At 40.9% G+C, this 26,698-nt stretch overlaps 3 protein-coding genes across 7 annotated transcripts in view; 1 reads left to right on the top strand and 2 right to left on the bottom strand.

Annotated features, from left to right (window-relative positions):
* The window catches only part of BRCA2 (BRCA2 DNA repair associated), a 37,815-nt gene extending 35,364 nt beyond the window's left edge, over nt 1–2,451 (bottom strand). For 2 of the 4 annotated variants that reach the window (XR_011737655.1, XM_071804688.1), the window contains exons 1-3: nt 2,259–2,451; nt 1,340–1,446; nt 453–704 (exon numbers count right to left, since the gene is read on the bottom strand). Coding sequence is in view for 2 of the 4 variants with exons in the window: in XM_071804688.1 (XP_071660789.1) it covers nt 453–704; nt 1,340–1,446; nt 2,259–2,329 (430 nt within the window). In the remaining 2 variants the exon portion in view is untranslated. The remainder of the gene's footprint in view (nt 1–452; nt 705–1,339; nt 1,447–2,258) is intronic. The other 2 variants (XR_011737654.1, XM_071804681.1) reach the window with 2 other exon arrangements.
* Nucleotides 2,452–4,687: 2,236 nt separating this feature from the next.
* Nucleotides 4,688–7,279, top strand: ZAR1L (zygote arrest 1 like). Its single transcript, XM_065857022.2, has 4 exons — nt 4,688–5,919; nt 6,145–6,237; nt 6,382–6,456; nt 6,834–7,279. Exons 1-4 carry the CDS (start codon nt 5,314–5,316, stop codon nt 6,975–6,977), a joined length of 918 nt encoding a protein of 305 aa, XP_065713094.2. The 5' UTR covers nt 4,688–5,313; the 3' UTR covers nt 6,978–7,279.
* Nucleotides 7,280–9,723: 2,444 nt separating this feature from the next.
* FRY (FRY microtubule binding protein) overlaps nt 9,724–26,698 on the bottom strand; it is a 186,051-nt gene continuing 169,076 nt past the window's right edge. The window contains exons 57-63 of one of the 2 annotated variants that reach the window (XM_071804672.1): nt 23,897–24,046; nt 22,963–23,061; nt 22,423–22,506; nt 16,723–16,740; nt 13,656–13,766; nt 11,792–11,985; nt 9,724–11,180 (exon numbers count right to left, since the gene is read on the bottom strand). In XM_071804672.1, coding sequence (XP_071660773.1) covers nt 10,922–11,180; nt 11,792–11,985; nt 13,656–13,766; nt 16,723–16,740; nt 22,423–22,506; nt 22,963–23,061; nt 23,897–24,046 — 915 coding nt within the window. In that variant the 3' untranslated portion in view covers nt 9,724–10,921. The remainder of the gene's footprint in view (nt 11,181–11,791; nt 11,986–13,655; nt 13,767–16,722; nt 16,741–22,422; nt 22,507–22,962; nt 23,062–23,896; nt 24,047–26,698) is intronic. The other variant, XM_065829999.2, reaches the window with a different exon arrangement.

Genomic DNA, 26,698 nt, shown 5'->3' with positions numbered 1-26,698 from the left:
ACGCAGCATGATAAGCATAATTCTCTCTGTTTAAAAGATTTTCAGAGATTTTCCATAAAACAAAAATTAGACTGCCAAAAAAATTCACTCTGATTCTTACCTGACAGGTTACACTAATAAGCTCATTATCTCCTTATATTAACAATATTTAGTGTATTAGGGCCATGACATTATCCTTTCCACAGGGAACTTCACATATGCATTACCAGTTTATTGCAAAGCTGAACTCCTTATTAAGATTAATTCTGCATTTTTGTAGGCAGTCTTCAGAAGCCTACCAAGATAAGCTTTTTAGGCAGAGAATTTCTGCAGTAGTATTATCTATTACATAAATAATTGTCAGCTACAACAAAAGGTTTAAAAAAAAAAAAGCCTCCTGCTTCTGGAGGGCACAAGCAGCCTTTAAGTACCACTAAAAAGAATAAAAAAAAAAAAAAAGAAAAATTACTCACTTGCTCCTATTTTTTTCTGATCCAGTTCTTTTCCAGGAGAAGAATATGGTGGCAATATTGTATTTTGTTCTTTAAAAATAAGTGGAGTTGATGCCAGCTGACTGTATGTGGAAGGTTTTGCCCTTGGAGTTTTAAAAGAAGTTTGATCAAGCCAGCCAGGGGGTCCATCAAGTTCTCCTAACAATTTAGACTCATATGGTGGTGCTTCTGCACTGAGTTCTTCAAACCAGTTGAGACTGATAGGCCCTAAGTCTATACAGAAAAACATACAGAAAACCACATGAAAAGGAAGAAACGATCCTCCATGCAGGATGTGAAAATACATCAGACATTTAAACGCTGGCAGCAAATTGCATTGCTCCTTCCGTTGTCATACTTCTGTTTACTTGGTTTGTACATAGCTTTGAACTCAGACACCCACAGAGTATAAAAGAATGCCTGCCCAAATTCTCAGACCGTTAACAAAATTAACCAAAAAGCAGATAAATATCCAAGTTTGTTTGAAACTGAAAGTATACTTCAGGCTTTTAGTTTATACCTTATTTTACTCAGTTTGGTAAGTTAAACAGGTTCCTTTAACATTAATAAATAATAATGCTACAGGTGCATTTGGCGAAAGACTACACCTGGTCTGCATGTGGTTACATAAGGAGGCCAAAGCTAGAACACAAGTACCAAAAAGTAACTGAGCACACATTATGAAAAAAGATTAAAAAAAATTAGAAACACATTAAAAAGCAGATATTAGCAAATACAGATTTGGGGCAAAAATAGCATCTAAGGAGTTGCAGAATGCTTTTCTATGGAACACACAGCAGATGTGCATAAAATACCCATGTCTAGAGGAGCAACACTAACAAAAATTATTTACTGTAGAGAAGCTGTACCTGATTCACTGCAACGTGCCTTAAATATTTCAAAGAAGGTTGGTCTTTCCACAGGGCTGTAAGCCATTTTCTTATCCATAAGACTACCGGAACAGTTTTTTAAAAACCTGAGAAATAAGAAAATACTTTCACACGGTGTCACTCTAATGCTCTGGGGCTGCAAGCCTTAGCCCTGCTTCCCAGCATTTCTTAATAGGTGTGTCTTCACCCAACCTCTTTAGCTTTAGGACTGTGATGTGCGTGTTCAAACACTGCAATGATGAACATGGTATGAAAACAACAGACAAGAAGAGCACAGGGAATATACCAGCAACAATACAAATACTAAGAAAACATGGAAGAAAAATAAAGGTGTAACAGGCAAAGCACTTTTGAGGTATTTTAAATGTAAGTAAAAAAAAATCCACACTCTTTGCTTTATATTCGAATAGAATATATAGTATCATATACAAAATCTTACAACCATTACAACTTATGTGAAGTGGAGGAGGCATTGCCAGTTCCACAGTGCTATTAAAACCAGGTATAAGTAAGACTGCCATAGAAACTTCTCTGTTTATTTTAACACATTTATTGCTTCCACTGTAAAGACAGTTTCCCACACGATGGCTGCTTTACACACGCTGCCTTACCAGACAGATGGGAAAGACAGGCCAAAACAGAAAATCACGCAATTAAGAACTACCTCAGAAGCATGTTTTAAAGGACCAAGCGGCCTGTCCACGCCGCCTCCCGTGAGAGGAAGCTCCTGCCGGGCAAACACCCGCGCAGGGGGCGCTGCCCGCAGAGCCGTCCCCGGGCCGCCCCGCGGGGCCTCAGCAAACACGCATTCCCCCCCCACCCCAGGCCGGTAACCGCGGGCCGCACTCCGGCTATGAGGAGCGGGGCAGTAGCGGGAGGGCCCCCCCGGCGGAGTTACCCCCCAGAGCCGCTCCACGCGAGGGGCAGCTCCTCGGGCCGGGCCTTTACCTCCCGGCGGCCCCGCGGCATCGCGGCCTCCCCCGCAGAGCCGGCGGAGCGGGCGGGGGAGCGAGGGGGCAGCGCCGCTGCTGCCGTGTTCGAAGGTTGGCGCCAACACGCCCCTCGGCGTCTGCGCACTGGGAGCAGCCGCCGCTCCCGCCTTCCCCGGCTACACGTCACGGAAAGGAGGCGGTGTAACGGTCACCACCGCCTCCCTCAGCGCGCCGGGGCGGCCCCTTGCTCCCTCATCCCCGCCCTGCTCGGGCCGGGGGGGAACAGGAAGCAGAGCGGGGGGGCGGAGAGATGTGGGGCGAAGTAGCCGGGGGCGGAGGAAGGGTGTGTTTAAGTGCTTCTCCATGGCGGTTTTCTTGCACTGCAAAAAGGGAGTGTCCCGGGCCAGATGTCAGCCAGCTTCTTTCAGTCATACAACCCTACATACGTGAGAAATGAATTGTCATATCCAAGGTCGGCATGTTCCAAGTTACTGTTTAACAGCAGTTAACACCAATGTCCCAGAAAAGGCCTACAGAAGTCTTAGAGTGAGAAGCAGTGCTGTCCGTGCCTGTGGCAGCCGCAACCTCATCTTTTTAGCTGGGTGGTTCTGTGATCCTTGACACGTGGAAATAATTATGGTTGCTGATGTTAAAGAGAATAGTATTATCCTCCACATGCAAGTCCATCCCCATTTTGACTCTTGATAAGTTCTTTGTCTCAGCAATGAGTCCATAATATCATAGAATCATAGAATGTCCTGAGTGGGAAGGGACCCACAAGGATCATCAAGTCCAACTCCTGTCCCTGCACATGACAACCCCACAGTTCACACCATGTGTCTGAGGGTGCTGTCCAGTCTCCTCTTGAACACTGTCAGGCTTGGGGCTGTGACACCTCCCTGGGGAGCCTGTTCCAGTGCTCCACCACCCTCTGGGGGAAGAACCTTTTCCTAATGTCCAACCTAAACCTCCCCTGGCACATATTCCTGCCGTTCCCTCGGGTTCTGTCATTGGTCACCAGAGAGGAGAGATCAGCACCTGCCCCTCCTCCCTCCTCCCCTTGTGAGGAAGCTGTAGCCACCATGAGGTTTTCCCTCACCCTCCTCCAGGCTGAACAAACCAAGTGACTTCAGCCTCTCCTCATACAGCTTCTCTCCAAACCCTTCACCATCTTTGTAGTCCTCTTCTGGACACTCTCTAGTAGCTTAGTATCTTTTTTTTTTTTTTTTATACTGTGGTGCCCATAACTTCAAGCTAGGTGGAAAATTCTTCCTATTACTAATTTTGAGTTAACCATCTGTCATTTTAGCTGGATGTTCATCTGCTCTTGTGTTATAAAGGGGTTTCTTCCTACCTCTCCATACCTGTCCTTATTTTACACAGTTTTATCACATCACCTACATCCTTATCAGTCACCTTTTCCAGTGTCTCCTTACACAATAATTTTTCCATCCTCCTCTTTCTGGCAAACGTCTTTGACTTCTAATCCTGCAGTGTCCAGGAGGGGTGCAGTAACTGGTTCTTCTCAAAGTATTCCGGAGGAAGCCGTAACGTGTTTTTGAATGGTGGCATGTAGTTTCCAATTTAACCTCCCACTCCCTCCCAAAGCAGCCACATTGCAGTCGTAAGTTTTAACTTGGTCATTGTGATACCCTGTTTTTGCTTTGAGTTGATACAGACTGTGCTTTGAAAACCCAAGCATAACATGGAGCCTTGAGCCATCTTTAACTGTGATGAATGTGTTTCCTGAATCTTGTTTTTTATTCCTTAAAAAATGTTGTTTCTTACCTCAGACACTCAAAAGCATCTTTCTCAAATATGCTGTGAATCCTGCCAGGTCTTCTCCAACCCCTGTCTTGCTGGCCCATTGAATTTTATAATGCAATGCTTTAATAAAGATAGGAGTCATGCAAAGGAACTATTTCACACCACAGCAGGTCCAGGGATTTGGGGATTCTGCAGTCTCTAAAGACTCATATACACAGTTTAGATTATTTAATTATATTATTTTAACTATATTACCTTAGAATTGTGCTAAAGTGATATAGTTATGAAAGAAGGAGTATTAGTCTAATATGTAGGTGCTTGTATTGCTAAAATTAATTTCATTATAGATGTATTAAGCCACTTTCCCTAGTATAACTGTTTTCCCTTCGAGTGTTCTACAAACTGAAGTTTATACCATCTTTCCCTAAACCAATACAGTTGGTAGAAAAGCTGCATGTAGACAGTACCCAAGTAACTGGGCAATGGAGATGCTCAGACCTTTTAATACCAATAAAGACTTCTTTTGAGAGATGTAACTGCCTGCATTCTTTGCTCAGTTGTCTGCTGGGTGCCCAGTTTATCTGGGCTTCCTTAGTTTCTTGACTTCCCTTTTCTTTCTTTTGAGACCATGAACAGAAGGAGCTGTGAGCAAGCAGACTTCCCCTCACTATGAAAGCTGTGGTTGTCCCAGCTACAGCTGAGTTACCTCTATTAATCTTCCCAGAGTCTTGCAGAGATGTGCTACCTTTTGAGCATTGTTTACTTCTCAGGGTTTACACAGCTCTGTCAAGATCTTCACGGAGTGACATTCAGCCCTGGATTTGTTATTGCAGCTTCCAGCCCTGTGCCTGCATTTCCTACCCAAAAGCACAGGTGAAGGCCTCCCCGAGCAGAGCAAGAGCTGCAGGCCAGCTCTGTATGGGCCCTGACCTTCTACGAAGATCTTAATGAGCGGAGGAAGGGAAATCCTGTACCTGGTGATGGAACAGAGGCTTTGTGGTCGGCATGTCCAGGCTTCCCACAGCACATCCTGGGAAACACGTCAGCCCCTGTTCCAGCTCACCCTTCAGGAACAAGCTCTGGGAGCCGAGGTGAGGGCAGCCCCGGAGCCCTTCCCTTGCAATCAACCCTCCCTCCCCCCAGCTGCCCCCAACGGGTGGGGGCCAATTTCCCCATCAATTAGCCGCAGCTCTGCAGCTAAGATAAAGGGAGGGCAGGGAGACAACCAGGACTGACTTTTCTGCGGATGTGATCATGGAGAGCTTTGTCTATCCCCCCTTCGGCAAGTACCAGAACTTCAGGGGCAGCCTCACACCAAGCCGCAGCAGGGAGCCAGCGGTGAAGCAGCCCAGCTGGAAGCAAAGCAAGAGTAGCGGCATCAGCCCGTTCCTCGGGGGGCCTCTCACCCCCATGCCCTCCGAGTACCTGGACAGCTACCGACGGGCGCAGTTCCAGGCCCTACTGTCGCAGGTGAGCCCGGGGCTGATGCCGCGGCTGCGCCGCGCCAACACCAAGGAGGTGGGCGTGCAGGTGAACCTGCGGGCTGACGCCGCCGTGCAGTGCTCGCTGGGGCCGCGCCTGCTGCCCCTCAGCGCCCCACTCAGCCCCGCTGCGCTCCGCATCCGCGGGCACCTCGCCCTCTACTCGCCCGTGCTGGACCGCCGGCTCTTCACACTGCCTGAGGCCACCGGACCCCGGGAGAAGGACGAGGCGTCTGAAGTGACCCTTAAGGAGCAGGAGGTGGAGGATGGTGGCGGAGAGCAGCAGGAGGGCCAGGCGGAGGCTGCTCTGCTGAGTGAGGAGACGGCAGAGACACCACAGGAGAAGGCTGCAGTCCCCAGACGGCGAGCTGCCTTCCAGGTGTGCAGTGAGGAGAGGCCGGGACATCGTGCAGCCTGCTCTGAGCAACAGGGATCTGTGTGGGGGGAAAACCCCACCCTGGCCGCCTGCTCAGGGCTGTGCCTGCAGCTGGGATTGCTCTGACACCAGTGGAGCCTCTTGCCTGTGCAGATTGGTGTAATGAGGGAGCTGGGCTGGGGGTTCTTGTCGTGCTGCAGGCTGCTCAGTGAACTTCTCTCTCTGCAGTTTTTGGAGCAGAAGTATGGCTATTTCCACTGTAAAGACTGCAAGACCCGATGGGAGAGTGCTTATGTGTGGTGCATTTCTGGAAGCAACAAGGTAGTTCACAAGTCATTTATTGCTCCTGAGACTTGTAATAATGTCATCAAATCTGTGACAAATCAGATGTTTTTTGGCACAAACTTAGGTACCTGTACTGAACACTCTAAGTCTCTATAGTAACTGAGAACTTTCTTTTTTCAGGTGTACTTCAAGCAACTGTGCCGCAAATGCCAAAAGGGCTTTAATCCCTATCGAGTGGAAGCAATCCAGTGCCAGGTAAATTATAGGTTTCTGTATCCTGGTAAGACTGCCAGAGATTGTCCTATACTCTCATAGTTTACACTTGCTGAATTAGATATTTACTTTATCTGGAGGAGGCCTTCCTTTCATCAAAGTACTAGGAAATGTTATTTGGGAGAGCTGTAACAGGATAGGACTCCTGCTTATGGCTCACAGCAATGTTTTTCTGTTCATACTGCATTATGCCATGCTACATGTGCTTCTAGATGAGAAGGCTCTTGCAGTTTAACTCCACTGGGGTTTTAACACAAGAGCTCTTTAAGTGTATCAGCCCAAGTGTGTTGCTATGATGTCAGTCTAATGTGAAGTAAGCACCTTTGATCTATTACTAATATAATGTATTGTGTCTTAAGACCTGTTCAAAGACTCGTTGTTCCTGCCCTCAGAAGAAAAGACACATTGATCTCAAGAGACCTCATCGCCAAGAACTTTGTGGCCGCTGCAAAGGCAAGAGGCTGTCCTGTGATAACACTTACAGCTTCAAGTACATTGTCTGATCTATGTGCCTTTTTCTGTTTTGACCTTTGTACTTTGTCAGTCTTGCTATGTTTTGACCTTAGGCTTTTGACCTGGCATTGGATAATGGATAAAGAGTTTTGTATTATTTATAAAGTATTTAACTTCATTGTATATATGCTGTGAATAAAACTCAAAAACAAGTTTGTGCTAGTTTGTTACCCCATTAGTTCCATCTTGCTGTGATGAAAGAGGAAAGTATATCTGGAAGGAAACATAATGTGTTTGGTTTCCTAAAAGAAAACAGGTTTTGTTTTCAGTGTACCTTTAGGGGGTGTTAAGATTAAAACTGTGATAGCAGGTTCTTCCTTCTGTCATTCAACCCCAACGAGCTTGGAAGATTTGAATAAATACTCTGGAGTATAAAGTGTGGGTAATGGATCTGCAAGTGTGTCTTCCTGCTGCCTCTGTCAAATGTATGGAAAAAACAAACTAACCCAACACAAAACCACCCAAAGCTCTAAAAAGAGTTTGATAATTGAAGACTATGTAAGATATAAAGGAGAGGTGTAACAGTTGCATGTTTTCTGGGAGAGGAGGAGAAAAACCTTTTGAGCTGCTCTGTGACAGACTGTAACAAATTCTCCTGACTAAATGTGTCTCAATAGAACAAGTCTCCATGTCCCTGATTCAAATAAAGGCTTCTGCTTCAGAAGCTTTCTGGTTGTGTAAGGTATCTCCATGGTAGGTGGCTTAAATATGACTGAAAGGAGTAACTAAATGTACTCTTATGGAGACAAGATGTTAAAACACTGGTGTTGTAGAAACAGTGGGGTGCTACTGTGGATCATGATGTCCTAGAGCTTTGGTGAGGATTGGTTAAGATTTCTATCATACCTGAAGTTTAGAAATGATGCTGAGAAACCTGGGTGGTTACAACAAAACCCGTGATGTATCTGTGACAAATCATAGAATACTTCAAGTTAGAAGGAACCTCTGGAGGTTTTCATACTTGGTGGAGGACCAATTGAAACAAATTGCTCAAAGGATTGTACTCTACCTGAAGAATGGTAGCTAGTGGTGTACAGCAGATGGTCTCTCCTGGGACCTGTCTTGTTCAACATCTTTACCAGTGATCTGGAAGAGGCAACAGAGTACTTGTCAAGTTTGCAGGTGATACCAAACCGAGGGGACCAGCCAATGCAGCTGAAGGCAGAGCTGCCATTTGGAAAGATCTCAGTTGGCTGGAGGGATGGGCCAACAGGAGCCCTGTGATATTCAGCAGGGACAAGAGGAAATTCCTACCACTAGATGGGGACAACCTTTTGCAGTGACCCAGACAAGACTGGCTGGCTGGGGTCAGCTCATCAGAAAAGGCCCTTGGGGCTTGGTTGCCAGTGGGCCTTGGCGCCAAAGGGTGGCAACAACATCCTGGGCTGTCTACTCAGCAGCAGAGCCAGTGGAGCAGGGGAAGCCACTGTTCCCCTTTACTATACCACATCTAGATTACTATATTGAGTTTTAGGCTCTCAATGTGAGAAAGATGCTGTAAGGAGTTCTGTGGAGGACACCAAGCTGGTCACAGGGCTGGAGCACTTGCTCTGTGAGGAGAAGCTGAAGAAACTGGGCTTAATCAGCCTGAAGAAAGAAGTAAAGACTTCAGGGGGACCTAACAGCCTGCCAGGTTATAGTTACTGAAGATAGATGGAGCTAGGCCCTTCAATGTGAATCATGAGAGCGGGGCGAGAGACAACATGCATGAGATAAAGCAAGACAGATGTAGATTGGATAAAGGAAAAGCTATTCCACCATGAAGACAATCAAGTAGAACAGGTTGTCCAGGGAGGCTGTGCGCTCATCATCTTTCAATGTTTTCAAGACCAGACTGGACAAAGGCCTGAGTAACCTGATCAGATCTCATGGCTGACCTTGCTTCAAAGTGGAGGCTGGGCTAGATGACCTTCTCAGGTCCATTCCAACCTGAATTTTCTTGTGATTCCGTGATTTGTAAAATGTCCATGAATTTTCCAAGTGACAGAGCAGATCTCATCTTTCACCAAGCACTACATTTTTTTGCAGACCACCCCAATTACAGTTCTGAATATTTTTCAAAAGGGAAATACCTAACTGAAATACCTAATTGAAATTTTAAGACTTTAACCATTGTGGATGATTTTACTCAGACAAATAGCTGTGTGATGAACGGCATTTCTTTTGGAAATGATTTGCCTTGCATCTGTTTTGTCCTGCAACTACAACTATGTTGCAGAGCTCTGTGAACTGCAAAATCAGAAAAGCTGTACAAGAAGTCAATCCCATCCCTTTTATGCATCAATATGTGTTTTTCAAGATCCATGTAAAATTGTGCAAGCATTTTGAAAATGGAAAAGGGGTGAAGGGCAGAGGGCTTTACTGGATTCTTAAAGCTGAGGCTGATTAGGGCAGGGTGGACAGCTTTTCTTTTACCTTTAGTGTGAGGAAAAAAGCCACCAAAACCCAATGCTGGAACTAGTAGGACCATGACTGATGCTTTTAACAGAAACAAACCTTCAGCTCCATTTTGGATTTTTTTTTTTTTATTTACAAAACTGTTTTAGTCAGTGTTCTCTTCCTGGTTGAGTTGTAACTACACAGACTGATCAAAAATTCCTCGTATTTCTCACTGGTTTCTTTCAGTGTAACAAACACTATAAACGATGAAGGTGTCTTTTGGGGGCTGCCAATCATTGACACCATCCGCGACAGTACAGATTCAGACCATACACAGCCTTCACCACAAGCACATACTCTGTTGTGATTATATATCTGACTTTTATATTTTAGTTAAATGGATGTACTGATCCAAATATCAACCAAAGTTACTTCACAAAAACGGTAAGTGTATTTACAGAGTGAATAAGTTACATAGTTGTCAGAATAAAGGTGTCTCAGATGTGCAACAGATTTACATGCATACATTTAACACTGGACAGCAGTTAAATGTAAGAAAAAAAAGTACAGGTATGACTTTCATATATACATTACAAATAAAATAAGACCTCTTTAAAGAAACTTATCATGAGAACTTGCATTTCACGTTAATATTTTTACTTTTTATACTCAAAATTTATATTAAATAAAAATATGCATGCATAACAGTTCAAAAGATTTGACTTTGTGATGGGACTTTCTCCTACAAAATGGCAAGTTAAATTAGATCAACCGTCCTTTAATAGTATAAATATATTCATAAAAGCAACCTTCTAGTAAAAAGCAGCCAAAGTCCTTTAAAAAAAAAAAGACAATCTACCAAGACCATTCATGATGCTTGGGGGCCTAAGAACAGACCTCTGCAATATGATCCAGTACCTTCAGAGACAGTAGCCTAGTAACATTGGGAAATGTACTTCATAGCAGCTCATTGTTTTGAGATACAGTAATCATATTCTAATTACAGTGTACATTAAACTGTAGTCCATTTACAATTTGTTTCATATACACAGGCTCTCAGCTTTTGACCAACAAGTTTGCGAGATTCTGTGGCCAGCTTCATTCTGCCCATCTTTCACTCAACCAAATAAGAGAAAAAAAAGGAAAAAATGTACAAGTTTTTTCTTTTAACAAAAAATATTATTTTGTGAAGGAAACATTGCACTTTTGCCAACCTAAAATTAATTTGCTATAAAGGAAGTATTGTTCAGTGTAGTAGGCTTTGGTATGCAATGGAAGTCACTTCTTCAGTAGTGAGTTGCAGTTGCTCAGTGAAATGCTAACTGATTTTTGTGCAACAGAGAACAAAGGATGTTGTCCTGGATGCTTTATGTTACCTTTGTCCTTACAGTATTGCTACACATTTGAAGTTCAGCCCATCTCTTTTTAGAAGAAATCCTAAATGTAACAAGAGTGAGTACAGTTTGACCAAACCTTTGTAAGGCTGAGAAGACATCGAGCCACCTCAGTCCAACAGGGCAGCACTCCCAGCTTGGAAGAGGGGACAAGAGTCCTGTCAGAGACTTGTGCCGGAAACGCTGGAGTCTGGAAGAAAAGTGTTGATGACCCGGTAACTCTGAGCTCTGCGAATCATGTCACGGATCTCGATGTTCAGTTCCATCAGTTTGGTACAGATTTCAGTCAGGCTCTGGTTGGAGCCCACCAATGCATAGGTGCCTGTCTGACCCAATGTTTGGTGACGGAAATAAATGTTCAGTAGTGTCTGGACTTCATCGTCAGAGCTACTTCCAAAGATGTCATTGGGCCATAAAATCCTGCAAACAGGAAAAGAACATCCGTATCACTACGGGTTTATTAGCACAGATGGAAACTAGGTGATGGAGAACTCTAGAAGGAGAACTGACTTGCACACACTTAGCCAAAAGCAACTCACCGTTTTATGCTACTCATTTGTTACTCAGACTCTAGTATCAGGCACAGAAATCACATAAAAGCACAATTCCTATTATCTAGAAAAAAAATAAAGCTTAAGAAAACTCATTTTAATAAGTGAGAGTGAAACTGGGCTGAATGTTTGCTGATGCCAGTGACATAACACCTGTAAGGAATTAGCTCTATTTCTACAGAATTTCTATAGAATATAGAATTCCTATTTCTTAAGAACGTCACAGAAGTCCTTGTGATCTACACAATGCACTTAAACATCTTCACTGTTGCAAGTGTACATCTTTGTATTACTGATTTGATATCGTTACTTGTGGCACACCCCTGCAAAAGTTCATTATATCAGCTCCCCCATGTACCTTGTTGAAACATTAACTGTGCCGACTCAGCACATTATATTTAGTATGAAGTTAGGAAGATACTAAATGCATATTTTTCTCATAACATGAAAGTCTAACATGAGCCATGTAGCAAAACTTGCCTGCATTCTCTTATTTGTCGGACGGCTTTAACAAGTTCATTGTTTTTCAAACACTCCAGCATGGACTGAATAGCTGCTTCCGTAGAATTGAACGTGGGCTCAGACTCCACCGCTGGAGGCTCAGCTGCGATGGCAGCAGTAGCATCCTTAAGATTTTTCTTCAACTCGCTCAGTTCTCTTGACATATTCAACAGCTGTTCCAAGGAGAGAGATGAGAGATGGGTATTTTCATTCTCCATAGGCCCCAAAGGGAGCAGGTGTTTCAAGTTTGTTCTTACTACTGTATTGTATATACACGTTATGGAAAAGACCCCATTTTAACGCAAGGATATTTCTTGATCTCTGTGCTCTCTACAATATAAGGAAAACACAAACTACAGATTTTGAAGCCTTCTGCTTCCTTTAACCCTATGCTGTATTTTTGGCTTGCTAAAATGCAAAAGTACATCTAAACAATCTTTTATCTTTCACCCCTCCTACTTTTTCTTCATATCACAATAGAAAAGTTTAGAAAACACTAGATGCCTGCTGTCCTGTCTTCTCTTAAAGGTCAACAGCCCAGTCACATTACAAGCCATCCTTCAGAACAGTTCCTCAAGACACAAGCGTTCGAACTCTTTGTGCTGCTACAACACGTGATAAAACAAACCATTTCCATTTATAGAGAATCTGTAAACCACTAGAATCTGTCATAAAATACATTTTATAGCTTGAAATTTTGTTTTACAGCTACAAGCGAAGTACAATAACTTCTACCTCTCGATAGTTTAAATATAGATACCTTACCAGGAGAAAAGTATATATGGCACGGCAAGTTATTTTATGATCTTTCCTTAAATGATGACCATTCAACTTAAAGTGATCACCGCAAAGGTATTTCAAAATATTACATATTTTACGCAATTGCTAAAAATAAACTTGACTAACAGCATTGTTCTTGTGAAGTGTTTTTTAAAATAAGAGATTTTAATCAGAAAGCTATTTGGGTCAAAAGCAATAGTGTGCTGGGTCAAAGATATTTAAAGAAAAAAGCTTGTAAAAATCACAGAATTAAAAAGCCTCAGGACATTAAGGTTTTTAGTTAATTATATATTTAAAACAGACTTAATACTTTTTGGAAACATTAATCTGATTTTGATTTGTTTATCCAGAGAAAAAGACCATAAATTACACTTGCAGTCAAAATATAAAGTAGTTCTCCACTACACACCTTTGCTTGCTCAGGTCTGAGAGGATGCAAAATCGTTTCATAGCTGTTTGTCACAAACTGCTGCAGACATTTCTAGTATAATGCACAGGCATAGAGACAGTTTATATGGCCGGGAATTACACTATATTATTACAGCAAAAACCTTAATTTTGCATCCATATTAAGGTTAATTTAACAAATTACGTTGTTACTGTCATGCTAACAAGTTCTCCTCGTCTAAGTGTCTCTACAAAGTTCAGATAAAATCAGTCATGATCTAGGAAAAGGATATTTTCTGTATGTATGAAGAAGGCTTATTTTCCACCCAAAATTAAGGCCTCAATTAAAATTTTAAAAATAATTTGCAGATGTTCACACAGTATGAGCCCTCCCTATATGTAAAGTGTGTGAGTAAAGTCAAGATTTCATATATCATTCTAGCTTGTTAACACTGACCGAAATTACTTTTGAAGACTGAATGTATAAAGTATCATAGTTGCTGAAAGTGCAGTCAATTACAAAAAATACAGCATCTTGACTATACTTTAATGTGGATGCTGGTGTATTGAAAGGTTTTGTATGCAGATTTGTATTCAAGCTGAAATAGTGTAATCTTTGGTGTAAGTTCATAGAAAGAAAAATAAGTACATGAAAGTAAAGTGGTTTGTTACGTACCTCTGGCATGGAACTGACTTCATGCACTTGTCCGATGAGTTTACAGTAGGACTGAAAAAGCAACAGCAGCTGGAAGTGCAGTTTATATAATCTCTGACACAGTTCCAATTGCTAAGGAATGATTTGTAGGAGAAGAAATAATAAAGATCAGTGAGCTGGGATAATTTTCAATAACTAATAAAATACACCGAGATAGCTCAGTTCTCAAAAAACATTATTTTACTGAAGTAAGATCATATAGTGTTTCAGAAAACAAGTAACATTCTTCTGCAGGTAAGTAAGCGATACATGGCATTGAAAATCAAAATGATGATGGCTAGCTCTCATGTAGCACACGTCAGCATCAATCTCAAAGCAGTTTATACAGGTTAGCTTCACTGTCTCCAGTTTGCAGCTGGAAAGCAGAGGAGGAAATTACTTTGCTTCATAGAACATAACACTCTCTAAAAACTTCAGAAATGGTCAAAGACCTCTTCTGAGAGGATGGAAATCCAAGAGAGAAGCAATGAAGCCGTTGTCCAAGAGGGTCAAATCTCCTGCCTGCCTCTCTGAGGGGAGAGGAAGAGAGGCAGTAACTCCAGCCAGGGGGAAATGCCAGCTCTGCAGCTTGAACCTCAGCCCATGGATTTGCCACCATCGTGAAGAAGCTGTACAACAGATGGATGGAGTTTAACGTGTAGGAGGACATCGGGCTTCTACAATTTATGCTCTTAGATTAAGCAGATACTGTTCTATGAATATTAACTTGTTTCTTTCAGTGTGATATGCAGCACCACATGAAAGGTGTTAGACACACTGAAGTAACATCTGATGGGCACATCCGTCAGTGAAACCAAGTTAATATGTTCGTGGTCCTGGTATCCATGTGTCTATCACGAGGGGGAATCTCATAGTTCCACAGCCAGATCAGGGTGGGGCAGGGAGCAATATTTAATCTTTGGCAAATTACAGGAGAAGTGACAACTTTGCAAGTATTAATACAAGTCAGGAGGCCTCCTGACCCTTTGGCTGGAAAGCCTTACAGACTCCCAACCATATTTGACTTGTTTTCTCTTACAGACACAGTGACCAAGGGTGGGCTCGGTGGTCTTTCCATTTGCCTGGAGGAATTAGAGCAGAGTTTCATGCCAAACATGGCAGAAAAGAAGCAGCAGCTAATAATGCCTCTGCTTCCTTAAAACACTTCATACATGCTTAGCTACCACCAAGTACTTCAGCTGTTTGCTGAACCGGGATCTGTGCAAATGCCAGCACAAATACTAATAAAAATTACTTTAAAAACATTATAAATGTTAGTTTGACTGAAGTGTTTATTTACATATGGTTCAACATTTAAGTGCCAGGGTTTTTATTAATAAGCCAAAATTAGAACGTTATCCTTAGTGTTCCAGTTCCCCAAATTTCTGTACCAGCCAGACAGGGCTAAGGGGCTGAGGTCAAAATGGAGGTTCTTTGGCAAATTTCAGCTTTGCTCATCAGAGAGGGGTGGACACCAACTACCCAGTCATGAGCAGTCAGCCAAAGGCCCTGCCAAAACCAGGTAGAGCTCGTGTCATTCTGAGGGAGGATTATGGAGGAGAGCGCCAAGCCAGAGTGTCAGCCTGGCAGGGTCTGTCCTGCTGGAGGCCGGGCAGACAGGGCTGCTGGCGCCTCAGTGCTGCTCTGCCACGGCAGCGAGGGTTAGCGCTGCAAATCTGCCTGGTCTGAGCTCTGGGCTCTTGTGTATAAACTGTTTCTGGTATCTGAGTCGGTATCTTTGATGTTTGTTACTGGTGAACAGGGTCAGAGTGTTCCTGCCCCAAACTGAAGGGAGGAATCCCACCAGACCTAACAGCAGAGACCCCCAGGAGTTGAAGTAAGGCTTGGGAGATCCATGGTGGGACAAAAAGGGAGGGAATGTGTGTGTGACCTGCTTGGACAGAGCTGACTTGTGGGCAGGGATGGACAACACCTACGGGTGGCCAAGAGAATTAAGAGGTAGGGGATGAGGGATGCTGCCAGATAAATAAAGCTGCCCAGAGGCTGTTCTCTGTAACTGAGGCCACAGAGCACTGCCAAGATTGCATCTGCGTGGCTAACCCTTCTTCTCCCAAAATAAAGAGTGACTGTTTAGATACAACCTCGTGGAGATGGCTCTGGCTTCGGTCTTCTCCTGAGCCGTGCTCGGGCATGCTCAGGGCTGGCTGGCACCCCGGCCAGGGAAGGGGCCAACCCTGTGCCCCCAATGCCAGCCCAGGGCAACATGCTGGCTCCCTCCTTCTCCCCAGTTCACCAGTCTGGACCCAGCCCAAGGTTCTCCAGTGGGGATCATATTCACGCTATTCAAGTTTTGGAGAACTGGCAACACTATGTAGCAGTTAAACAAGTTAAACACACATAGGTACTTGAAGTTGTCAGAGAGTTAAAAATTAATTGAAACCCAGGACATGGTATAACATAATTAAAAAAAAAAAACAAACTCTCATGACAGCTTGGCATAAAACACATTGGTTTTTTTTTTAGCCCTTGGAGAACAGAATTCAGTTTCAGACTTCTGGCTGCTAATCTGAATGAAGACAAACTAAGGTCAAATTGAAGACTCAAGTTTGACTCACTCAGCATTTAGTTATCACATGAAGCAACTCCATTTTTTTTTCTGAGTAAGTATCAGAAACCAATAGTAGTGAAACTATACATCAACATATAAACAAAATCAATTTGAAACATGACTGTCAACTATAAATTGTAGTTTTTCATCAAGATAAATTGAAAATGATGAATTTTAAAATAGCAACAAATTTTATCTTCCACTCCAGCATATTATAGCCATTCAAAGGCTTGATTTTTAAACATTTATGTAAATGACTATTTAAAACAGCAAATGAATGTGTCAGAATTTTGGCACAGTCTTTTTTTGATTTCACAAAGCACACCTTAGTAAATTATTTCAGTCACTGCATGTAGAACCACATATTCTAAAGGGAAATTATAACGAAAAAGGAAAACATGCTTAGAAGTAAAACAGTAAAATTGGGGTGAATTAGTCCATCTATGGATGGACAAAGAATATGAAAGAACTTCAACTTACTGCAAGAGATTCCATTTGCTACACAGCAAGCATGGCACAGGAGAAAAGGAAAGGAAAGAAAGTATAGTGTCAGTGTATTGCATGCAATAGGAAGCACAGCCCATCTTTAATAGCATAACTTGTCAGCAGTATTAGCAATGCTTGCCTCAACCTGGTAACCGGTTGGAAATACCACATTACAGCATGCACAGCATTCTTAAAAAAAATAAGGTTTAATTCTAATGGTAAATTACAGTCTAAATATCCTCAGTTAGATCTTCAGATTTATTAGGTTTGATTTATCCCACTCGATAGCTCAGGAACTTACAGGGAAATTGTGTTAGAAAACTCTTAATACTTTTATTTAAAGTTGCCTTTTTTGTTATTAAAAAGAGCTCATATTATGAAGTACTCAAAAATTAGGCAAAGATTTCAAGTGATGTACAGAACTGAACTTTGTTATTTATAAACATTTTGTTATTTAGAAATACTTCTAGTTTTGGACATAATAGATCTAATGAAATTTCCAGCATAAGCTTTGTGACTGCTGGGTTTATTACTAGGCATATTACAACGGAAACGTTTTGCATATAACTTTTAAGTTATGACTATAATAAGAAAAAAAAATCCACGGAAAATGCCAGTTTAGTTTCACTACTTGGCAATGCCAGAAGTTCAGACAGATTTGTGTTCCTTCCTCTCACAAACAGTGATTCACTGATTTGTAATTCTGGAGCTATTAAAATGTCAATGTAAGCCTTGTTGCAATAGTAATAAAAATTCTAATTGACCCACATTAGCATTTCAAAGATTAGGGAACTAACTTCTCTCCTTAAAAAAAAGTGTTCCTCTTTTCTTCGCCAAGAACTAACATTTGCACTCCTTGCACTTTTAGTGCAGCTTTCCTTGTTTTATATATATATATATATATATAAAATTACATTCTCAAGACATTTTAGATGAACAGAGTTGTCATGTAAATGCTGTAATTAATGAACACAGTGACATCTGCCCAGTTACATCCTGATGTCAGTGCATATGCACACAGAGTTAATAAACATTTGGAATTCTTATTATTTACTTTACCATCAATACAAAGGCAGCAAAACACAGAAATGTGAAATAATGCTAATTTGGTACAGCCTAACAAAGTATTTCAGCCTGGCTTCTTTCCATTTGCCTTACTATTAAATGTATGAAAAGTATATTCCTAAATCCTGCACTACTCTTTTATAAAGCCATGACAAACTGAGCTTTAAGCTCTTGTGATGTTTAATTTTATGCCTTTAATATTGCTTCAAAGGATTTTTTTCTTCTATTTAGTACTCTTGAAAAAAAAACCTTTACATCTTGGCTTCCATGTAGTTCACATCAATTAAGCTTTGTAAAGCTAAATTCAAGATAAGAAGAGGACAAGAGCAGACAGATCACTGCACTCCAGTAAATTCACAGGCGTGCTAGCTTGTGTTTTTCAAATCTTATTTGTCTAAAGCTCCTCTGAAGTTTAGTATGACACCAAGTTTCATTTGGACTTTCAAATATTTGGAATACACATGTAATTTCTAATTTGCCATGGAATTTACTTTAAAGAAGAGCGGTGGGGAAACCAGCAAGTAAGTGAATTCCATGGTCGTCTTTTTGCAGAAAAAACCTGTCTTCTCTGTACTGCTTCCAAAACCAGGGCAAGCAAAAAACAAAAAACAAAACAAAAAAAAGGGCGGGAAGATGTTTCACATTACATGAAAAATCCTTCTTTGTTGAAAGAAAGTACACTGGATGTAAAACCTCCCTAAACTACTGATGCACAACTCCATATTGCTACACAATTTAATGATTGTAACTTATCTTCCTCTCACTTTCAGCATAAAATGAAATATTCCTTGGAAGTTGAAAAGACACTAGTTATTGCACTAAGTGACATTTCTTTTAGTCCCCAAGCAGCCAGGGCTCAGGTGGAATCATCCCAGTCTTCACACTTCTTCTCAATGTCTAGTTTAACTCCTAGAGTTGGGGAAGTGTCGCTTTAGATTAGTTGATAGACACTACACAATTAGTGTGTTTTTTGGCAGTTGAAAATACTGAATGTATAGAGTATTTGGATCACTTGCACGGTCTTTTATGCAGCTAGTAGTTGGTGCACCCAAGAAGGACACACCCCCTTAGCAGCAACACCTTGATTTAGTTTTTTATTGAGATATAGAATTGCTGTTCTACACTATTAGTAGACCAGGAAGACAGCAAAGTGCTAATCTTTAGATCACGGGCCTTCTTGCTTTTTTCAAGGCATTGTTTTTACACAATGAAAAGAGATGAGAGATACACAATTATTTCTTAGGACATTAACACTTTGATGGCAACAGAGTCTTCTTTCATTTCTTGGCACAGGAAAGTCCCACTGTAATGAAATAACTGCTGCGTGCAAGCATTATTAATTGCAAGTGCATTTTATTAAGGTATCCTATTTGATTGAGAAGCCAACAAACAAAAGCTTTCTCCACAATCTGGGAAAGTGGTTATATATAAAAGGTTGTATATATATCAGAGAGAAAACAAGAGATACAGCATATGCTGTGCATCCTTAAATATCCACTGGACTTGGAAGGATAGTAGAAACTATTCTGTCTGGAGAAATCTAAACCACAGCTGTGCTCCTGTTTTAGAAAAGCTGCCTACCTGGGCCAATTTTACCTCATTGTCTATCCATGGATCTGTCAAATAGCAGTCAGATAATTGATTACTGATTATTATTAATTTCTGCCTTAACAAGGAGACTCACTGTGCCTTGAGCTTTACTGTAACTCAACTCAACTCCAGATGACTATGGTCCCAAGTGCTCCATCTCCAGTCTTACTGGTTTCCTAGAGTAACTGAACCTTTAGCAACAGGGAAGCTCACAGCAATAGGTACATTCTGAATTTTTTGGCAATTTTCTATGGGGTGCAGCATGTTTTAAATATCATTAACAGTCTGAGTTTTTGTGGACTGTATTGTCTGTATTGTCAACAACACAGTCCACATCCATTAAATTGTAGTGAGCTTTGGGATGAGCAAGGTTTAAGAAAGGTGTATACTGACTTTGGACTTAAGGGTGAACCGGATGTCTCATTAAGAGATAAATAGTTATTGGAATTAGCAGTGCTAATTGACAAGAAAAATATGATCTTCCATGTATCTCTTTTTCAGGACTGCTCCACCCCCCCAAACAACCAAACCAAACAAAACCAGCCTTTGACTACATTTAAAAAATCCCTGATTTGAAAGGTTGAAGAATGTACTGATAGCTGTACTCATCTCAGACTGTTACTCCTGGACAGACATCCCAATAGTATGTGCAATTATCTGTTGTCTGTAATTGATTCCTATGCCCAGAGACTCTGCTGCTCAACGTAGCACCAAAGCTCACAAATGACAGACACATCCAAATGATGTAATCTGTTGCAAGAATAAAGGGAGGAGCGACATTCTGGGGCATGAAGCTTTTACCCAATTTCAGAAAAGTTGCAAGCTCTAGCAGCTGACTTGGACAACTTCTATTTCAAGCTTCTTTAATGTCAGAATAAGCAATTTTTGTCTTTGCTCATTTTCAGTAACAGCAGCATTGGTCAACAAATCATGTGCAATCTTATTTTGAAATAAGATCTGATTAGAGAAACTGGTGCCAAATTAGTTACCAGCATTGGCAGGAATTTGTGATGAAACTGCTTCTGCTAACAATGAATGTGGTCCTACATCTGTCTCGTCTGTAGAGGGGACTACTTTCACCTCAAGGCTTTTACCAGGTGGAAAATTCTGACAATCTAAGATTTCTGCCTTCTGTTAGAGCAAGGTGTTGCTTTTTCTTCATTACAATTACTTCTGAATCTTTTTCAGAGGTATCCTGGTTTTGTGCTTAGCTAAGCCATTTTTTTCAAGCCAGAAGTTTTCAGCAGGATTTCAAGCCCTAGTCTAACCCTCCATAAATGTAAAGAGTTCAGGCAGGTTCCCTTGTGACTACCAATATAAGACAGATTTTCCCTTACAATTATTAGATTCGTTAGCCATTCAGGTTGAGTGACAAGAGAGAGGAAAGACACAGAAAGAAAACAAGTACTTGCCAGTCTATGAGTAATTTTTCCTTCTCCTTTCCTAACCATATTTCCTCAGTTTCCCTGGACTCCCATTACACTTCTGTTGAATAAACAGATGTTCCTTTGGGAAGAGCTGCTTCAATTGACAGGTGGATGAGGAGGGGAAGAAAAGAAAGATGCCCGTTGATCAAAGACCTACCATCCTGTCAGCTTCCAAGGAATAATGCATTTTGGGTTGAAGGAACAATCCTGGGGAGAAACCAGGAGTGAGAAACCCTTAGTTTTAGTCTGTTTGTATCCTTCATCTGCCTCTCCTGATGTACTTGCAGGAGAGGTAGCAGCAGGTATTCCAGGTTTCTCTTTTTCAGATTCGAGAATAGCTCACGTGTAACTTCCCTGTACACTGTTACAATTACAGAAGAGACAGTATCTTATTTAAATGCAATGGAAGGTGTCTGTAACTTCTGCTGGTGCCAATGCCAGGTGGGGGAAATTGAACACCTTTCCCACTGCCTGTGATCACAGCCAGAGGATTTATTAGCAAATCAGATTTGCTAATAAGGTCAATGAAGCCAAAATGCAGGGGTGGGAAGGATTTGGGATTCTTGGGAAATGGCATAGAAGAAAAAAAATCAAGGGAGTTCAAAGACAGGAAAACAAATACACAGAGGTGGGAAAGAGAGGTTTGGATAAAAACAGAAGAAAATAAAGAAGACAGACAAAATGAAACCAACGTAAGATAAAACAAAGTATTTCGAAAAAATGGTTACAACAGGCAACTGTGTGTTCTGAAAATGTCATCATTATCTTTTACAAGTTAAAATACACGGAAAGAGAAGTTGTCACTTTTTTCTACACGCTGTTTCTGCTTCCTGATTTTGACTACTTCTCTCCAGCCACCTCTTTTTCCCATCTGTCTGTTCTTTTTCCTCCAAAAGGAAAAAAATCCACAAGATAACATTTCTCAGATCATTCTACACCACTAAGATACCAGCTGTTTCCTACAGTTAGTATATCAAGTAACAGGAACGCCTGCTGATGGTACTGATTTTTGAAAAGACTGATTTTTTAACTGGACTCAACACACTAAATATATATATATATATGTACACATTTATGTATATATATGCACATGTGCATGTAAAACTTTTGTTCAAAAGTGATGAAGAGGTATTTTGCCCTATCTATAAATACTTATCTACAGCATGAAGTTATTTCATAAATACTAATCTAAGCGTATTTCAACCAAGCAATTCCTGCTGTTGAGCAGACTGAGTCTGTAACAGCTGTAGATAAAATGGGTGTAATGTGGAAGCACAATACACCAGGAGTACAGGATTTTCAAAGACACTGCGCTGTGGGAAACTGCAGCATCTTTCTAAAAGAGGAAGCGGACACAACCCAGGCAGGGTTGGCTCTGCTTCCTTGTCTAGAGGAGGAAGGCAGAAGTATTTCCTCTGAATACTTCCCATTTCCTGTGGCCAAGGCTGAGGCAACAACAACAACACTTTTGAGCCTTAAGTGTGAAAACTGGATTATGCCCAAGCCCAGCAGAGAGACAAGGAGGAAGTACAGCAGGCTCTTGTGGGTCCAAGAACAAGATAAATCACGCATGTCACTTTACAGGAGAGAAATAATACTGCTCATTCATTACCTTCTCTTCCGAGTCCCCTGGCTGGCAGGTAATAACTCCATCTCTTGAGCCTCCAGCAAATGTTGCTTTGCAGTTTGCAAGCCACTGTTTTCAGAGAGAAATTGAAAGAAGATATGAATAAGGCCTATAGCTTGATTTGAAGAAAGGTAAGCAGTATTTTATTTTCACAGCCAGCATGTAAACAAATAAAAATTTGCAATTGCACTTTTTAATCACACAGACTGTGACAATTCGCTTTGACTGTAATTTAAAAAGTGTACTCTTGATTTCTATTAGAGATGGAATTGCAAAAATGAAGAAAATGAATTAATTACTGAATAGGAGAGAGACCAGGAATATTAAAGAAGACAATGTTTCTAAAATTAAGGAATACAATTGCTATCTCATATGTTCAGGAAGAATCATTTAATGAAACCAGAATCTGAAACACATTATTCTACTAAATATTATTTTAAACAGATCTGAGTGTATCTGCAGTCTCCTGACATAGTAGAAGTACGCACATGTACAAAACTAAGAACGTAACATAATCCAGCATACCGAGAGTGTGGCTTCTTTCCTGTTGTTGTACGTGTCCAGGTACTCCTGCAGTTCTAAAACACTGAACTTCAGCTTTTCAAGAAGGCCACAAGAGAGCAACTGGAGAAATGAAATTAAAAGGGCTAGTAAATAACGCTATAAAAATACTAGCAGAGTAGAAAGTATAGTAAAGATCACACAAAAGAATATGTAGATTTATAGATACTAATACTGAAAGATATTTATATTAATGCAAAAATATACATGAATAGAATACTACACTGAAAACAAGTTACATCTATGATAATGTGGAATTGAAATTGTGTTCTGTGTTCAGCTTTGCAGAGGACTTCCCTAGAGTAAAACATTGTGCAAAGTTTAGTTACTTGATGTCCATGGCTCTCTGATGATTCAAGGCACAGCTGTTCCACAGTCACAGCAGCGGGCCCAAGATTACACTTGCCAAGTTCCTACCTCTGTACGTCTGTGTGAGGCCGCGCTGTCCTGACGCTGCTGGAGAAATGTGGGCCAGAATGAAAACAATGGGAAGGCTCATCTCATTTCTTCTCTAATGTATGTTTTTATCATCCAGCTCACATCACAGCTGACTCAAATGAAACCACTAAACATATTAACATCTTTCATGCTGAACCATGTAAAAAATAGCTTCTGCTTTTCCATTTGTGGAGCCAACTGGGCCCGGCAGGCACCTGGTTTATATTGGGTTTTTACACACAGGCTCAACACATCATTACTATACTATGATTCTGTGTTGTCCATCGACCAGTAGTTACTCAATAAAGTAGGATGGAAAATTAATGGAAATATGGTTAAGAACAAGAGATAAAAAGTACCTTTTTGACATATCTGCTTGGGAGTTGCTCAAAAGTGAAACAACCAGTAAAATAACACACTGCAATGTGCAGCCCATGCCTTTTAAAAGGAATATACTCACTGTTTCTGCATCTACAAAAAGGGTGGGACATTCCGAACATGTTGTTAACATCTGAGAAGACCTCACAAACTTGGAGCCTATTCCTCGCAGGTTGTCTCCCAAGTAACTGGCGGCATCGCACGTTAGGAAGCAGAATCTTTTCTGAATATTCTGGAAAGTAAAAAAGTTTATTACATCCTTTATTCAGGTACAAGCTTCTTTCCTTTGTAAACAAATGGCATGGGTTTTTTTAATCCGCACAATAACGTGCAAATGTGACCATCTCCCTGTGGAGAACTGAATGTCTGCTCAAGGATACTGAATAATTGTTATTATGCTGCAGACAGTATACAGCTGGGCAGCTGGGAAACTAATTATAGAATTCATAATAATCTACTACTGAAACACATTATTTCTTGTAAAGGTGATTCAATCTTTATAAAGTCTTTCACCCACAGGTAGCTTTTTTTTCCTCTTGGCTGTACAGAGTTAACAGAGTTGATCAGCACGTTACTTTTTCTGCCCATTCCGGGCATTGTTTTGCTATTATTCCATGTCAAGTGGCTAATCAGATAACATAACAGACATCTTAATGCCAAACAGCAGCATGGAAAAATCAGAAAAAAAACTTCTGTTTTCCCCTGTGGGAAAAACCTTCTTACTAAAACTTTTCTGCTACTTGGGAGGACTCCAGAAATACTGCATTGCATCCGGGAATTATTCTTCTCAAGTGATTTTTTTGGTGTGTATTTGGAGTTCTAAACTAGTCTAGTCTTCCAGAAACATCCTAGTTATAAGACTTGCTTTCCAGTCACTAATATATAAAGCGAATGATTAATGAAAATAATATATTAGCCTTACAAGAACTGAAATACTGATATTGAAAAATACACAGCAAGTTTCACTGCCAAAATAGATCTCACTAAGGCCTGCTCAGCAGGTGGGAGTAACATTAAAATATTTACAAAAATAAAATATGCAGCATCTTTATATGATTCATTCCATGTTACCATAGGCATTTCTCTGAGGAACGTAGGTTAGGATCTGTATTACTGTACGCCTGTGTCACTGTAGACAAGTGCTTCCCGAATACCAGTGTATATGACAGACATATAAATAGCCTGTTACTGCTCCTACACTGGGGCACTGAAGTTAAGTACCTAAAATCACGTGAGATGAATTCAGACTTTGTTTATAATGGAATGATTTTTTAAAATTATTTCAAAAAAAAAAAAAAAACCAAACAAAAAACCTTACATAAGCCTTCACATTGTAGGTAGGGTGTACACTATCAATTTATAAAATGGTTAAAGAGAAACTTTAACAGTTGGACTCTATGATCTTGAGGGCCTCTTCCAACCAAAATGATTCTATGATTTTGTTCCTTTACAGACCAATTTCATAACTGCTTATTTGTGAATCTCTCTTCTACTCATCGAACTGGCCATCTGAACACAGTTAAGACCAGATAGACTGCTACTTGTTTTACTAGATGTTCCTGCCATTTTACTTCAGCACAGCAACAACGCGCTATACATGTCACTCAGCACATGGTTCAGATTCTCTGCTGCACTGAGTCTGTAACAGAGGCAAGCGGTTCTTACTAATTACCACCAAACCGGATAAAGGATTACTTTTTATGAGCAACTAACAGAATCATTTGAATCACAGGGCTTGGTGACAGTTGGAGATTTACTACTGTGATGTCTTCTGAAAAGAAAGTTTCAGTCCAAGTACTAGTGAAACAGTTGCTGACAACTCTTCTGGCAAAGGAAAGAGATCTAGATGTGATCTTGACCAATAGAAAAGTGCTAGTTGAGAGTAAGTGGACAGACATTTAGAAAGACAGATTATGGAGCAGAATCCAAGAGATGGTTGAAAGGGATGTCTGGAGAACATCTCATACAGTTTTCAACTCAAAGTGGGACTCTTGCCAACACTAGGTCAAGTCATGGTTTTGTCTAGGCCGGAGCTTTCTCAGGCTCTCTGGGTAACCTCTTTAGGTGCTGCAGTGCCCTCCTGAGGAAGAGTAATTGAGTTTATGGATCTGAGGCAGGGAAGGAGAAAGATTACAGCTGTGTACAGGTAACAAGACATCTGTGAAAACTCAGGTGAGAACAGATCTTGTCGTTAGGGCTTGGATATTTTTACATGTTTGCAGATTAGGAAAAATCTTGCTATAATAGTTACTATAATGGCTAAAGGGGTCTAGGACCCATAGCAAATATCTTTGAGAACTCACAGAACACAGGGTGTTGTATAAACTTGAGGAAAGTGCTTATCTCAAAAAAAACCACAAGACCTAAAGAATTTAGCACCAAGTTCAGGAAATGGGGTAACATATAAAAGATTAATAATAGGCAGTACATATCTGGTCAGAAGAAACCATGTGAAACTATTTGATTCTCATTAAATGTTAAAATTTTCTATTAGGAGAAGACACAATTGATATGTTATATATTAATTCATCTACTATCTTAGAAGTAAGGCAGAGAAACCCAGTCTAGAGGTAACTAGGTGTGCAAAACCATATTCAGAAGTTAATTATCAGCAGCTCACTGTTCAATTGGAAAGATAAATTGAGCAGGATTCCACTGGGGACTGTCTCACCACTAACCAAGTCATTAATGAAAATACTGAGTAATAGAATATGCAACATGCTTATTAAATGCATGGATGGTTGAGCTGCAGGGGCTGCACACTCCTTGGAAGCAGGATTAGAATTAAGACTGATCCTGATGAACTAGAGAAGCGGTGCAGAGAAAAGAAAGAAGGCCAAGGTTGTACACCAAGGATGAAACAATCCACAGAGCACACTCAGGA

The sequence above is a fragment of the Patagioenas fasciata genome, chromosome 1 (genome assembly GCF_037038585.1).
Source record: "Patagioenas fasciata isolate bPatFas1 chromosome 1, bPatFas1.hap1, whole genome shotgun sequence".
Classification (NCBI taxonomy): domain Eukaryota; kingdom Metazoa; phylum Chordata; class Aves; order Columbiformes; family Columbidae; genus Patagioenas; species Patagioenas fasciata.
This window is presented reverse-complemented; position numbering and strand designations above follow the sequence as displayed.

What these genes read in the sequence shown, in the direction of transcription:
- ZAR1L (XM_065857022.2), top strand. Translation starts at nt 5,314, where the DNA reads ATGGAGAGCTTTGTCTATCCCCCCTTCGGCAAGTACCAGAACTTCAGG. An exon ending in GACGGCGAGCTGCCTTCCAG is followed by an intron (nt 5,920 to 6,144) that starts GTGTGCAGTGAG and finishes CTCTCTCTGCAG; the next exon opens with TTTTTGGAGCAGAAGTATGG. An exon ending in TGGAAGCAATCCAGTGCCAG is followed by an intron (nt 6,457 to 6,833) that starts GTAAATTATAGG and finishes TTGTGTCTTAAG; the next exon opens with ACCTGTTCAAAGACTCGTTG.